Source organism: Hylaeus anthracinus, unplaced genomic scaffold, assembly GCF_026225885.1.
Source record: "Hylaeus anthracinus isolate JK02 unplaced genomic scaffold, UHH_iyHylAnth1.0_haploid 11994, whole genome shotgun sequence".
Classification (NCBI taxonomy): Eukaryota; Metazoa; Arthropoda; class Insecta; order Hymenoptera; family Colletidae; genus Hylaeus; species Hylaeus anthracinus.
In genome coordinates, this window is record NW_026534341.1 from 5,002,383 (window position 1) to 5,019,015 (window position 16,633).

General features: G+C 37.9%; 1 protein-coding gene across 2 annotated transcripts in view; it reads right to left on the reverse strand.

Moving 5' to 3' along the window:
* Positions 1 to 2,316, reverse strand: part of LOC128889070 (Krueppel-like factor 6) — a 409,458-nt gene extending 407,142 nt beyond the window's left edge. The window contains exons 1-2 of one of the 2 annotated variants that reach the window (XM_054146392.1): positions 1,981 to 2,316; positions 1,651 to 1,882 (exon numbers count right to left, since the gene is read on the reverse strand). Coding sequence is in view for 1 of the 2 variants with exons in the window: in XM_054146393.1 (XP_054002368.1) it covers positions 1,651 to 1,662 (12 nt within the window). In the remaining variant the exon portion in view is untranslated. Of the gene's footprint in view, positions 1 to 1,650 lie in introns of both variants that reach the window. The other variant, XM_054146393.1, reaches the window with a different exon arrangement.
* Positions 2,317 to 16,633: the final 14,317 nt, after the last annotated feature.

Genomic DNA, 16,633 nt, shown 5'->3' on the forward strand with positions numbered 1-16,633 from the left:
ACTGTTTCTCATTTTTCTCTGACCTATGCGACACCAGAAAGACATTCTTCAAGCAGTTTTTAATAAATTGTAAGTGAACGAAAACAGAAAAAATCATAGTTTCCCTATTATACATATAAAATACATGTACGTTTAGATACATGTATGCATAAGTACATGTTGCATATCAAAGAAATACTAACATTAAAATATCGTGTACACATGAGTTACCACCCGGCCTGAAACGTTTAAATACACGCGTACCGAACGAATTTTCGAAGTTGATTTGATCGAAAACGTAGCCTCGTAAGGAACAATTGTTCTCCAAATTTTCAATTTGTTTCTGCACACAAAATTGCTACCTTTTCGATTAAGCTACCATTCCCGCCGCACCCTGTAAGTTTCAAAGGTTACGGCCTGTTCCATAAATTAATGTTAATCGTATTGGCAGGAAACTGACGTTGCTGAGTTTAATCGACGTTGGTTATAACCCGTTGCACGTCACACTGCGATGAAAACTTTGTAACGGTCACGACGAGAATATGACATTCGGCAGAAATATCATCTTTGAACGTCGACGAGATTCAACGATCGAGCTGAAATGGATTAAACATTTTATAAATTCCAACACATTTAATCAACAGACCTACGGTATATCCGCGAATGCGAATTAAAAAAAGCTAAAGGTAATCTTTCACTAAACGAATGCAACCCATGGCAACTGATTACAAACGCAGTTCGCGATAACACATTGCAAATATATCTCACGATCGCTAGTTATAATAATATAATTTACGACACTCGATATTGATATTAAATTGATACAAACGCGCATACAAGTTCCTCGCGATTACTGATTAATCTCGGCAATTATCGTTTCATAAATAATTATTAATACGATGAATCATGAACCACAAAGTAATCAGTTACTGTCTACACTGGCAGAAATCCAGAATCTTCTCGGTATTTGCACAGGCATCGATTCCATCGGAGCCAGTTCATCCGAACGATCGCGGCGATCCCCATCGAATACTGCCACGAACTCGCAATAACGCGGGAATGTAAATAAATTAGAGGTGGCGGAAGTTTGCAGTACTTTCGGTAGTCCTTGTTTATCGATGTTTACGAGACAGTTTCAGTTCTTCGAATTTGCCATTATCGGATGGTCCGTTTAAGCCGCGCGCTCGATAATCCAATGATACGCGATATGAAACGATACGACGTACGTATAAAGATAACGTTTCGGTGCATCGGAGACGTGTCGATGTCGCATTATGCAAATTGCACGTGACACGTGCTATATAATTCGTGGGACTCGCGGCGCGTCTCGCGAACGCGACGGTTGAAGCTTTGCGTGAAATCGCGCCGCTCGTAACGGGTTTGCTCGTCAATTTGTAATTGATCAGCCGGCAACGGGCAAAAAAATAATAGGGTAAAAACGAGGAGAAATCAAGCGTAAAAATGTCGTGTAATCTCTTTGGAAATTTCTACGTCGCGGCAACGATAAAAAAAGAAACAGACTATAAATATCTTTCCCAACGTTTCCCAACGTGCTGTTTGTTGGGTGAAGCGAAAAAACAAAACAGGGGACGGAGGGGGAGAGACAATCAACGAATAGAGGAAAAAATGTTAACCATGTAAGAATTAACAGAAACAGATGCGATGACTCACCATGAAAACCATGAACCTTGATTGCAGGTTGGCGCTCTCGAAGTAAGTCAGCGTTTCCAGCGTTTGCTCGCCCGTGTACGCTGTTCAACTTCCTTTCTCCGTTTCGATCGTTTTCCTGGGGTATTAATTCACTTCACAGCCGAGAAATCGATCGGTCGGTCCACTTCAATAATCACAGCTCGATCTCACTGTTCGATTTAGATATATATTATTTCCCGACCGCACGTGGTCACTGGTAATTAACACAAAAAAGAAAAAAAAAATATATATATACATATACATATATATATATATATGTTACGAGAAAAAAGAAACCGGGGGTTAGTTTACCGACGAACGAGATCGCGGAAAATTGTGATTACGATGAGAATATAATTGCTTCTCGACTCGATTCTTTATTGCTCCCCGATTATTTATGATTACGTGTAACGATTAACGTCTGTAAACGACGTTGTCTAGTAAACGATTATCCAAAAATGGTGATGTATTGCCTATTAATTTAACTATCTAAGTAACTTATTAATTGGCTATTGGTAGCGACAGATACAGATACTGGCTCTCTACTGGCATCTGATTGGCATACTGGCATAAATACTGGCCCGTTCGGCGTACGTCACCTGCAACATACAAACGTACGTATCTGCATTAGAAATTAGTCGGCACGATTGCGGGAAACTTAACTAGTAACGACAATGTTTTATCACTGGTCTGCTAGTATCTCGGTCCAAGCTAAATAAAACTCTTGGAACGACGTAAAAACAACCAACGAGACCACATTCTAAGTATACTCGGAGAGCATTAATGTTTCAACTCGGAGGAGGATTTTCTGCATTACTATACAGTAATTACACGGTCTGTCTAAAAGGAAACCGAACTTTTGCTATGAAAAGAAAAAGGTACAAGTAAAGTTTTTACACACACGTTTATTTACTCTAAATAATCTCCCTCTGCGTCGATACAGCCTGTAGACCGTGTAATTAACATTACGAAGGACCTTTGCAGCTCCTGTTTTGGTAGCCCGTTTAGTACGGGGGTTACAATAGCCTGAATCTCCGAAATGTTGCTACAATGTGCCCCTTTCATTGGAATTGCCATTGTTACCTTCGATCATCCACCCTACTCGTCTGATCTGTCTCCCTGCGATTATTTTCTTTTCCCAAAATTGAAAATTCCAATGAGAGGGACACATTGTAGCAACATTTCGGAGATTCAGGCCGCAAAGGTCCTTCGAAATGTTGATCACGCGGTCTACATGCTGTATCGACGCAGAGGGAGATTACTTTGAGTGAATAAACGCGTGTGTAAGAACTTTACTTGTACTTTTTTTCTTTTAATAGCAAAAGTTCGGTTTCTTTTTAGACAGACCGTGTATTTTCTACACATAGATACATCAAAAGCATTGTATAGTTTCTCAAATTGAGAAAACACACAACAACACAATTGATAGATTCTTGTAGATAAAGATTGGAATTTAAAAAAAAATATATACATGTCGAATTGAGTAACCGCCTCCTTTTCGAAGTCGGTTAAAAGCAGATAATACTGCGGGATATTGAATCAATTTTTGTTCCCTTGTTCAATTAATCAATCTATAGATACGAATTTCGCTGATTTCTGTGAATGGATTAAACGATGCAAACGCGAAGAACGCTTAGTCATTTCCGAATAAAACTGCAGTAGTCGTGTTTGCCAGAATGCAAACAAACGCAACACATATTCAGTTTTTCCATTCATTGTAAAGAGAAACCGGTTAAACGTGAATATTGCGAGAAGTTTAGACGTCATAGATTTGCGTTGAAACATAAAGAACTAAATGGAAGATCGATTAAGATTAATGATGTTGATTTAACGTCGAGTATTGAAAATAATTCTGTGTACGGAATGCAAGATCTTGTCGGAATATTGCACGAGGTATTATATTTACAAATAAGTCGAAAATATAGAATAACAATTTTTCATGCGAAGCTTTGTTTTCGAGAAAATCGACTTCGAATTTTCGTCGGGTACGGGTGAACTTGATCGTGTCTCGTTATAACGAATCTTGCTGTGGATCGTTGTCTCGATCGTTATTATCGCGATTTAATTTTACTTGTATCGTAACGGAAAGTTAGGAACACGTAATGAAATAGAATGTTGAAGTACTAAATAAAATTTATCGTTACAGAAATTTCTGAAAATGTTTCCCATTCGGCCGAATGCATATTTCTGCTCTTCTAATTGAGATTGTTTTAATGTACGCTCGCAACTTGTGATATCTCCGGAACACACGATAGATTTAATACGACTTCATAAAAGTCAAAACGAAATGTCAAAGTCGATTGTCTCAAAAACAAAGCTTCGCGTGAAAGAGTAAAACATTTTTATTGAATATTTTCGACTTATTTTTTTCATGTAGAATCACCCCATTTTTGCTCGAGCCACCAGCTACCGAACACCCTGTATAATAATATTATTATTAGGTTGTCACGAAAGTTTCTTTCGCGAGTTGCACTCAATGATTTGATGTGGTCGTGTTTATATAAATAGACAATCTAATTCCATAGATATTCATGTTGTAACAGTAATGGAGCAAAATGAATCGTGCACAAATTCAGTAATGTAACATGAAGCATAAAATATTGTGTATGTATTACTTATCAACACGTTGACTGACAGATAAATATTCTTAAAAGTTTCTGGTAAAATGAAATATTATTTAAACTATCGGTGACTGCGTAATCAAACATTTATCGTTGTATTTATTTTTGTAATTTCATACAAAATCATGAATTTCATTTAAATTCATTTCCTTTGATGCTCGACTTCCAGAATTGAGTCTTTCAGTTCTCCAGTGAAAAGCACTGTCACCCATATGTGGGTGACATGGCGATCAATGTGTTAATAAAGCGAAAGAAACTTTTGGGACAACCTAATATTTCATTTTGTACAACTGCGCATACCTTGGCACGTGTTTATTACGTCCGCTCGTATCGTAAATGCGTAAAATCCACAGTCTAACAATTACGAGTTAAATGGAAGTAGTAAGTTGTTCGAGTCATCGGAGACGGAAGATCATTGATCGGTTCGATAGGAAAAACGTAACAGTAGGGCATAATAATGAGTAAATGCAATGGCATCATTTTGTCGGGCGCGGTCGACTGTACCAGGCCGGGCCCGTGACGCACCCGGTCTTTATTTAAATCATTCGATCCGTCACGCTATAATCGATTAACGTTAATAGCCAGGGAAATAGAGCCGAGCACCGAGATGCACAATTTCTAGCTACCGCGCCCCTCGCGGGAATCCCTCTCGTTCCTCGATCGAGGTATCCGGCAATCCAATCAGCCGCCAAACATTTTCTATAGAAATTAACGTTCCACTGTACGTATTATTTAAGATTCTTATCACGGCTGGCTGTGAGAACATTTCCATATTACTTTCCCTTTGCTTCGTTATCATTAATGCACCTTATAATTTACGGAAATATTGTATACACTTGCAGTTCGGCGATACTGTAATTACAAGCTGCTCGAAACGACTTTATCGCTCGACCAAGTACGCAATGCTTTAAAAGATCTAGTATACTCTACAGGGTGTCTCGAAATTATAGACGTAAACTTAAGCGGGTAATGGAGCTCGTAAAACGCGAACAGAAGGTCTTAATAAGCATCCGTTCGGGAGCACCGATTCGGAAATATTCCACTTTTAATTCGTACGTCTACGGTTCTCAACTTATTTCTTATTTGTAATCAGCCAATAATCGTTAGAAACCTATTAAAGAACCACTGCGGTTTCCAAACTTTTTTGAGACGCTACTTTTTCTGAAAAAGGGAATTCATTTTCCAGCATGTTCCTTAACTTTCTATGGATTAATTTCGTGGTAGCGTGAGACTCTGTTTATCTCACAATCTACTTCTTAATATTTATGCTTGGAAATATTAGGCGTAGAAATGAATACCTTTGTAAAGTAAACCTACCATTTATTTAAAAGTAATTTTAATACAATTTTTAATCTTCCCTCGCACGTTTCAAAAAGAAGACATACAGTTTGGAAAACGAAATGTCGAAGCAATCTGTGTTCATTACGATCGTTACTATAGAGATTAGTAATTTAAACACAAGAAAATTACGAGAAAATATTTGTATTTAAACTACGATTGCATACGAAATCGCATAATTACTTTCAACACCTAATACATAGAACAAGCAACTAAAAAGGTAAAAAATCTAACACAAATGCTCATAACTTTTCCTTGACTTAAGGATCAATAACATTGCCAGCAACGCTCTATTGCAATAGTCAAAAGGTAAAAATCCATTCAGTCCTGCAAAAATAATACTAACGCTCACGGTATTTCTTCCGCCCCTACTAAGCAACGTGTCGAAAAACAAGGTAGACAACATTTTACAGCTTGCACTTTGCGAGCGTTGTCTCAAGGAAACGATCTACGTTAACGGTGAATTCTAGATCCGGCACGCGTAATGTGGTACACACATTTCGTACACAGTGTGAGTAAAAACCGCATTGGTATTCGCACTTTCGTTAGTGCACTTTCACAGCGGGTTCGTAACGGTAGCCCTTGCGCTCCTGCAACTGCATACCTGGGCAAATGCAGTTCTCTACAATCGCGCCGTACGCAAAAGAGCTCGAGCCGACACTTTCGTGCCTGGAACACCATCGTGACTCGCGGCATAATCGTTAAAAATGGAGATAATTATATATCGAATGAGCTCACCTATATCGCGCATTATAACGCCTCTCGTGCGAGCCTACCGCCAAGAAAACGAGCGCGAGCTGCGAGAGTACGCGCTGCACCGTAAATAAACGGTGACGATCATAATCTGATGATTATTCGAGTAACAAGCGGCGAATAACACCCACGTATAGCGATTTATTCGTCTGAACAGAGCTTTATTCGTTCATTGTGACATATACCATTGGAGCATTCAAATTTGTAATATAACGTAATCAAAAATGTTGGCATCTCTATTACGAACTTGGAATAAAATATGCATTGAATATATAGTGGCGAGGTGACCGATTCAATCTCCCATCTTCAAGTTATTAATAATATAATGAAATAATCTGCTAATGTTCATTATTTCATTATAGCCTATGCAGAATAATATAACAAATGAAGGTAGGAAATTGAGAATGTTTGATGAAGTTATACATCAAAGTAGAAGAACGTCGAAACATAATTGTCATGCATTATTCATTATGATTGAAATTTCATAGATAAATGAAAATGTTTAATGATGTCCATCAAAGTGGAGGAACGTTGAAATATAATTATTGAGCGTAATTTATCATGATTGAAATTTGAATAAATTGTTAACACGAGCAATTATTCCACGTGAATTAAGGTATTCAAATTACAACTCCTTTCAGATTTTAATTAATAAGCATGATAATATAATTATTCAATTTCTAATTTACGGTGTAAAAATTAAAAGAAGTTGTGCAGTGATAATTTCATATGACGTATGAATGGTATACGGAAACAGACGTAAAGAATGCCAACGAATTTACATTGTTATTGGGAACATAATTGCACGTCTGAGGGAATGCCAAGATAAAATGTAGAGTGCGAGTGACGGAAGCCACTTCCTACTGCGTAAACTTTCGTTCGTGTTCTATGAAATTTCACATATGCGATAAAAGTTTTAACGAAGCGTAATAAAAGTTCTAACACGAGCGTTCCGTAGAAAAGTTCTATAGCTGGGCTTGACATCAAGCTACGGGTTTGTCTAGCGTTCGCGAACTGGAAGTGCGGCAAGAATTATGTGCATTGTAGTTACGTAACAGCGTCTACTCCTTAAATAATTGAAAGGCGCCAGACAGGTTATAGCCAGCACCCGTTACAAATTATATTTTTACGTCGAGTATAATGCATGTTCTCCTCTAATTCACGTACATACTTCGAAACGTTTAAGGTACATTTTTGATATAAAAAAAATAATAGATACAAGGTATTCTCTTTTTTCGTCACTAATCAAGCCTTGCAATTTTCACGAGCCTCCTTTTACTACTTACTCAAATTATGGTAATTATATTCTGCATCTTTTGAACAAAGGAGAACATTGATTGATTTTTTATCCTCGTTGATAATTTTTAATTAGTTTATTCAAAATATATATATTTACACCCGTTAGGAAACGTTAACCATGGAGATTAAAGTTGCATAATTTATAGTTGTACGTACACCCTCGATGAATAATTAATATACACCGTAAATTATTACTTCGTGTCTTTTGTTGCCATATTCAATTTTATAGTGGAACTATGTGATTAAAATTTTATGGGATTGGCAAAAACATTTATGGCGAAATATTACAAAATAAATGAGATAATATTACTTCGAATACAACGAATAAATTAATAGTATCCAAGTTCAGTAAAAGAAATTTTAACATTATCTAATAAAAAAAAATTAAAAAAAAAAAACTATTAATAAAATATGTTCGCTAATACAACATAAACATATCGAAGCATAAATGATATAATTGATATGAATAGACCCGCAACTTTCATTAGATATTTATTTCTTCTGAAGACTTCTGAACACGTCCCGAAATATGCTAAACGAAGCATGACGTTCTTGAATCGAATACTTTATCTATTAACAATATTCGTTTCTATGTCTTCGTGGCTTCGAATAACGGACCGCGCGCTACGATCGACGGAAGGACGACTATCGATCCATCTATCGATCTATCGCTGTCAGCTCGTTTTATCGCGAGACAAACACCCTGACGATGTTACCGATAAAACTAGTCAGAGGCGTCGACGGGGAATCACGTTATCGATCTCGATTCTAAATCATCGCGGGCTCGATCTCCGTTTAAATACGAAGCTCCGCACGTTCGGTGCTGTCTCCATGATCTGCGCTCACGGTTACCACTTTAAGAGCGTGGTTGCACCGCCGCGCCGTGGCACTCCGCTCTTAATTGAAAGGTTACGAAACCTCGCGTTTAACGAATAAACGCGCGCTGCCTGGCTCGAGTCTTCTATACAGAACACTAGATCATCCATTATATCTCTTTCAATAGATATGACTGTGCATAATCGCGACACACCGTAAAAACTGAAATATATCGAACGACCGGTAAGAGTCGGCGCCTAGCATTTCGCGCGATTTCGCATTATGTAACCTGGCATCTTTCGCGCAATCTAATTGAATCATAGACTCGAGTTTGACGCCTTCGATATTTGTTTATTTCATATAACGACTTTATTCGCCGTGCTCGAAAGAAAACGCATGCACACGAATCGAATTAAATTCATTCCTTGATTTCTTGATGGTTAGAATAAAGTAAACTGAACGTATGGAGTTTGGAAAGGTGGCTGTTCCTTTCTCGTTGATATCTTAGAGTGAGATTTATGTAAAAAAAAAAAAAAAAAAAAAAAAAAAAAAAAAAAAAAAAAAAAAAAACGTGACTATGGAGGAAAATTTATTGCACAAGATTTAACACATGTTCTGGGCTCCTTTTTCAGTATGTATATAGTCAAATATAAGTGTAAATATGTTAAATTTATAATAAGACACCAAATTTTTTTAAAGAAAAACAAAATATGGTAGCAATACGATATAATGTTAACTTGCTTTGCTCTACTCTAGAAAAACCGGTCCTGTAAATGGTGAACATAATGTAACACATTAATTTAAATTAAGTTAATCAGATCTTATTTTACCACGTCAAAAAAAGTACATCTGACTTCGACAAATGTAACCCAACAGTACATGTTTTGCCACCTCAAAAGAGCTCTACGATCGATAACCCTACCCATAGCCGAAGCACTAATATACATCGCTCGTACCCATCATTTTTACGCGAAACGTGACGTTCAAAACGTCAAGGTGTATCAAGAGTAACGTATCGACGATATCGACGCATTACGTATCAATTTTCGCCCCACCAGAGGTTCGTGAAACGCAACGGAAAGACAGACCGACTGGAAATTACGTCGCCATAGGCGCATGGGTACATTTCCGTGTATTTATGCCACTGCAGAACCCACACTTACAGTACTGTGCAAAAGTCTTAAGCTACTTACGATACATTACATCCTTTACATTTTTACAGCCAAGGAAAGAGTACGAATTTTGATTTAGCTTGTATATTTTATTTGAATGTACGAATTCAAAGAAGAATTTAACAACTCTTCACGAACAACTTTCATGTAATTTTTTAATTATTTCACCCGGAATGTTTAGATAACCTCAAACAGGTCATCTGCGCCTTTTAGCTCCCCTTTTTTCGACCACCGTTCAAATAATCCCAGGCACGTTCAATAATGTTTAAATCAGAGCTTTCGAGTGGCTAACTCGTAACTTTTAATGTTTCTGTTGGAAAAGAAATGAAAAAAATAGATGAAAAAACATTATGCCAAAATTTTGTCTCTTTCCTCGCGTAGAATCCCACGCTGCCCAAACGTATAACAATTTCCGACCCGCTCCGTATAAATAAACATAAAGAATTTCAAAAGTTTACCTATATTGTTTATTTCCACTACCCAAAAAAAGAAAAACACGAAAATATCTCGAAACTGGTACAAAATAAAACTCATTCCAAAGGAAAGATCTCAGCTTAATCGTGACATTTATAAATAAAATCGAAACTTTTAATTAATCAAATTAGTATTTTATTATTTCATTACACCCCATTTCCAACAGTTTCGTTCTTCTCTGAGTCTTTCAAACAATTTTTAACAACTCTATTTGCAATGCAAGCTTCCTACGTTGGCCTAACACTTTTGCACAGTACTGTATATACGCGCCTCAAATAGCTTTATGAATGGAGCAGCACGCGTGCGCGACGACTGGAACAGTTCGAGCCGGCAGCGAAAGTGACCTGCTCTAACTTGTACCTGCTCCAACGCACGACGTGTATACACTAGCGTGTACACGCACACGCTAGAGGCGTAAGAACTGCCTTGGATAATTGCATCGTGTGGCTAACCACTCGGTGGACGCGAGAGTCCACTCGCCGCTGCAAGTGTGAAATGCACCGCGGGGTGCCATGAATGGTAGTCCCACAATTTCAGCGATTCGAAACGACGAAACGAGAATTTTCCCGAAAATGTTCGTCCACCGGAACGCTGGTCGGTATCGATCCAACCTGCGGTTTGACGATCGCTCGCGTTACGTAGGATGTAACCTATGCACCTGACCCTTTGCACTCGGATGTCGCCTCTGAAGAGACATCCAAAGTCCAGCAAGCTTCGTTAACGATTACACAGGATAAACTCATGAATGCATAAAATTTGTAAAACTGTATGATTCCTTGAAGCAGTTTCCATTCAAATGACACGAAAAAAACAAAGCAAAATATGGTGTACGAGGTTGAGTCTGGTGGGCACAAGTCGCAACTCCGTTGTCAGAAGATTCAGAAAGAATAATCGAAAGGATAAGAATGGTTCAAAGAATTCTATGTTTGTAAGACCATATTTCTTTTCTAAGTGGAATGGTGCAATCGATAGTTGAGTTGTTTTTTTTTTTAATAGAAATGTATATCTTTTTGTATAGGTGAATCCCTTCGTCATTCTATGTAAAAATGTATTAGGATAAAGTGGTAAAAAAAATCATTAGTTCATAAAATATTTTAATCGATTGTCTGTGAGTGCAAATTTTGTATATTTTTTATTTGCAATTATAATTGTATATCTATTAGAAATCCGAATATCTATTAGCTACACGAAAGAAATTGTTCTCTTATTATCCCTTATTTATAGTTGGACATTGAAATTGTCATTAGCAGAGTTTTTAAAAATATACCAACTGCCCTCTATAAAAGAGACAGCGATTAATTAATTGAATGATAAACAAAAAAGCATACAAGAAAATGACAGCTCTCTGAAAAATAATGCATTTTGCGACATATTTTCTTCGAATACAATTTTCTCGAACGATAATACGTCAAGATATATGAAATGATTCCACAGTTAAGACAATAATTACAAAGGTAACTTTCGGGCCGATCCAGACTATTTAAGTGTAATCATAGCCGTCATTTTCAATAACGAGTAGAAAGCGATGAATTTTAGCGTTAATAAGGAATCGAGGAGATAAGCATAAAAACGAAGCGACGTGACTTTCTCGAGATTACATTGATGCCTCGATAAATATCATTTGCAACTAAACGAGACATGCTGGTATCAAGGCACAGAAAATTCGCGTTGACATCGAAAGTTTCCTGTGTCACTGCTCTATCTGTTACAAAATTCAACAAGGGACCTCGGTCAGAATTAATTTAATTGTCTATTATTATAACGTAACGCATTTAATGCAACCGAAATATAAAATGATAAATAGAATAATTGAAGAAAAGTATGGAAGTCAGGACATGGACCATTCACCGACGTTCAGGATAAAGGATCTTGATTATCCTCGTTCATCCTATAATTGAGAGGAGTATGAATTATCTCTATTGCTTCCAATGTGACTATTTCTATTTCATTTCACGGCAGAGATCTTTTATTACCTCTAATTTCACATTATCGTACTTTTCCTGAAACTTTCACGCTCTTCCTTATTCTCAATTATTCTACAGATCCTTTCACGTTATTGTTGGATCACACACGAAGATCATAACGCAAACTCGTGATCTGAGCATCGTGATAATAAAGCATTAAATGAACTCTGCCGTCTTCGCTCGATAAAACCAAATAATACACACTTCCCACATCAAGTTTATCTCGTGGACTTTATCGATTAAAACGTAGAAATCTGGTAATTCAATTCTAGTAAGCGTACCTTTTGAGAATGTTGAATAAAAGTCAAGCAATGGATTTCTTAATGAAATAAAATACAAAAGAATTCATTCTTACAATGTAACAATAAATAAATCCGGAAACCTGTGCGAGTACTTTCGTTACTGACAGCGTTTTATTCTGATAATTCTATTCCATAATTATTGAGAGAACATCGTTTTATAATCCAGACTGTAGTACTTCTCAAGCGAATAACGTATCCTCGGTCTATCTTTTATTCGTTGCTGAAAATCTTCAAGCAGATAAGAAACGTTACCATCCCTGGCAGGTGTAAATCCTGTTAGACCGCGCAAAAGTGTGTATCGCGGCAGGTTTGACGCACGATCGTAAATACACACATCGTTACATTTTTGTTTCCTATGGCCTCTTACTTGGCACGTTACCGCGCAACGACATGTCGAAATACTTCGATATCTGCATGGAACTCGGCCAGTCGTATTGCCGGTGCAAATAATTGTGTTATACGGGGACACGGTAGATAACGATCGCTGCGGATCACTCGTATCCGCGTGTGAACGAAAGCACACGTACCATTGCCAGGACATTACCTTATCTGGCCTTCTCTCCTTTCGCCTTGAAGACTACCGTAGTAGTCCGCTCGTATAGATATCCGAGACAAATGTCAGACATAGCTTTACATCCCCGGCAAAGTAAAGTTCTCCGTGCACTAAAACGCTACTTCGCGAATATACGAACGAGGTACACGCGTATTTTACTGATTGCGCCCGCCCGATTGTTTCCCTAATTTGCGTATATTATCATCGAAAGTACGCGCGCGCGGGCACTAATGCTCGCGGTAACGTGCTAAGCTTCTTGATATAGAATTCGCGGCAGAGTGCGTTATCATATGGACAGGAGATAACGAGACGCAAACGAGACGAGACGATTGCTGAATCGAAGCCATTTAAAATTAGAAGTTAAAGACCGGACGAGCTACGAGACGAAAACCTATGACCGCGCGATTCGGAGATCGCGTTGTATCGTATACCCATTTTTAAATCTCAATTTATCAAGTTTATGACGATACAAGGATGAAACGGTCGTACCGACTGTTTAAAATTAAACGCAAACGGATAGCGAGGGGCATACAAAAAAGAGGCGATACAGACGACGCGCGAAGAAGTACGAAAATGAAATACATATGTGTTTTGGATAGATCGAATGTTTGTATTTCGGGGCAAAGACGCAGAGAGGTAAGAGGCGGTAATTGAAAATACGGTAATTGAAACGCGGTATTTAAATTTAGATACATCCGATACAGAAAGTATACAGAAATCGTTTAAATGGAGTCAATTAGAGAAGGGAGAGTATAGGAAATATCGTGAAGTGTTCGAATATTCGAATACGCATCGATCCAACAGGAAGTCACAGCCATACTACACCGATCCCGATCGCGAACCAGATACGCCAACTTTTCTCGCAATTAACCTTATCAGAATGGCAAAATGATACCGTTTTCTTTCACCTATCGTGCGCTAACGCTGGTAATTAAACTAATTGAGGGCGTCGAGGAGCCGCCGACTGATCATCTCCTTAGAAAGTATAACAGATACGGTATTAAAGGGGCCAATTATATCAGCGCGTTATGATCGCGCCGGTACGTGCAATTAAGGCGTGCGTTTTGCGTCGACGTACGAAAAAGAAAGCCCATCGAGAATCGTTTCGACTCCGCTGAAATCCGCGGCCCCATCGTGTCCCGACCTATTTCGGTCTGGAAATAATTACAACCGTTTCCACGCGAATCGAACGACGTTGTCATCCGCCGCATCTGCTTCCCTCAATTTCTTCTCGGATTACGTTACCGTTGTACGCGCGGAACGTCTGCTTTGCATGAAACCGACATAACGTTAGAACAACCTTGCGCCGCGCCGGCAGCATTAATAAACCCAGTTCGTGGCGTGCGCGCGGTGCGCATTGACATTAATTTGAAATCCGTCCGACCGAGATCTTATCGATTTGTTTCGAAAGCGAATCGTGTTTTAGCACACGGGCGTACTTGGCGATATTCGACGCAGGCACGGAACTACGAACACGCCCGTGCCACCGATGCAACTTTCAAATCGGCCGTCTCCGACTAATCTTACAAATTTGGAGGAAATTACATTTGATTTTTCACGTGTCCCATAAACAGTACAAAGATCGATCACACGTTCGGGACATTCGCGGTTTGGCTGAGCGTTTCAAGTTGGGCAAATCGTATACACGTGCGTGGTGCAATTAACTTTACATTGCACAGAGTCTGGTAAATAATTACGATCGATTGATTATTCAACAAGAATGATTTATTGTCTCCATAATTTCTCTTAAAATGTAAGCCTGCGATTACGAACTCGGTAAAGAAAACTGAGTGACAACGGCTCCACAACGTCTCTGAGACGTTTTATTTACATTTGGTCACCCTGCCACATCTCTGACACGACGTTGTAAGCTATTAACGTGCGATAATGTATGCAACAGTCACAGATATGCATTGAAGGATCTTTTAGATCGCAATCTTGTGCTTCCTTGTTTATCTTGATAAATTACACCATTTACTTACTTTTTTATATAATACAAATGCTCTTTATCACCTGATTCGTGTGAACAGTTTACACAATCTTTTTCTACGTAATACCAGTTCATATCTTAGTATATACAATACCGTACGTTGATTTGATTTTTCGTGCTATTTGAATGGAAGCCTTCAAGGAAACATACACTTTCGAATATTCACTGTTAAAGTTGTTGGAAGGTTGCGAATTCAGAGATTAAACGTCTTTTTCCTGTGGCTCCGAGCGGATTTATTTTTGTTACATTTCATTTAGTTTTTATTTTGTTTACATTGTCTAAATATATATACAGTTGGAATAAAACTCATCAGATGAATAAATTGGTTGTGTCCTCACATCTATTTAATATAACTTCAACATTGTGTTTGCTGGACTTACGACGCGATATAACCTCATAGAGAACATCTACTTCTCTTCTTCTTTAATTCATATTTACGCCTAGTGCTACCTGTACCATCTTTTAATTACATTTATATCTTACACTGTATGTTTACTCCCGTTTTTATTTCCACGTTTGATACATAAAAATCGCAAGTATCTGTGAACGCAATGTTGCTATGTTTTTCATGATTCATTAAGGACTGAAAATATTTACGACACACGAGAATAATTAGCATGCCTCGCTGTAAAATGCGGTTGGACTGCGAACCCGACTACAATATTAAACGTACGATTAAATATGAAGCACGTGCGTCTTTGAAATGCATATCCCTTGCAGACCTAATAAATATTTTTCGCGAAACACGTTCGTTCCATCTCGTTACGATCTTTCTAGAATGTCTCGTACACGCGTGTGAACACATTAACGGCTCGCAATCGCGGTTTCTAATACGCGGCGTATAATAACGCGTTAATAGGAATGCATCATGCTTAGAGCACCGTGTCGTGCATGTAAATATACGCACGTTTCTGATATATATCTATATACACATATAGAAACGCGTACCGCAAAAGAAATTCTCATTCTGTCACGCGTTAATGTAGATCACGTACGTGTGCCTCATACCTCTCCCTCGTATCAGATTTTATCGTCCCACGTGAAAGAATGAAAATTAACGAGCTGATTTAGGTCCCGGATTACGGTACGTAGAGTTGGGAGACTTCGCTATTCGGTCTACGCAAAACGTATGGATGTGTATCGCGAGAGACCAATCACTTTTTCACCGTCATCCTTTGGTTAAAAGTTTGTTAGATCGACGCAATGTGTTGGACGAAACGTAGAAGAAGCGAAGAAACAGCTATAAACATGATCGATTACGAGCAGAGATGCATTCATTTTTTTCGCATATGTTCCTATAAGTTTTGATGTAAAAAGAAATGAAGAATTTCAAAAATCATTGATAACCTCTGAACGGCTTTACCAACTTCGGATAATAAAATGTACGTTGTAGGTGAAATTGAGATGGAAATATTGGATAAAGTATATGTTTCTAAATTTTTTAAATATTTCTATATTCTTCTGGAACAATTACCATATGTTTTGTACGATATCTTTGTTGAAATTGGATAATTTGAAATTTGTAGGTAATTCAAGCTTCAAAATATAATATTCCTTATCTACGTCGAGGTCTTTCCCTTGACAACGAATTATCAACAAAAGAAAGAAGAAAACAGGCGAAGAAAAATATTATCAAACGTGTGTTTGTCTAATAGAAATTGCAGTCTCAATTATAATCAATAT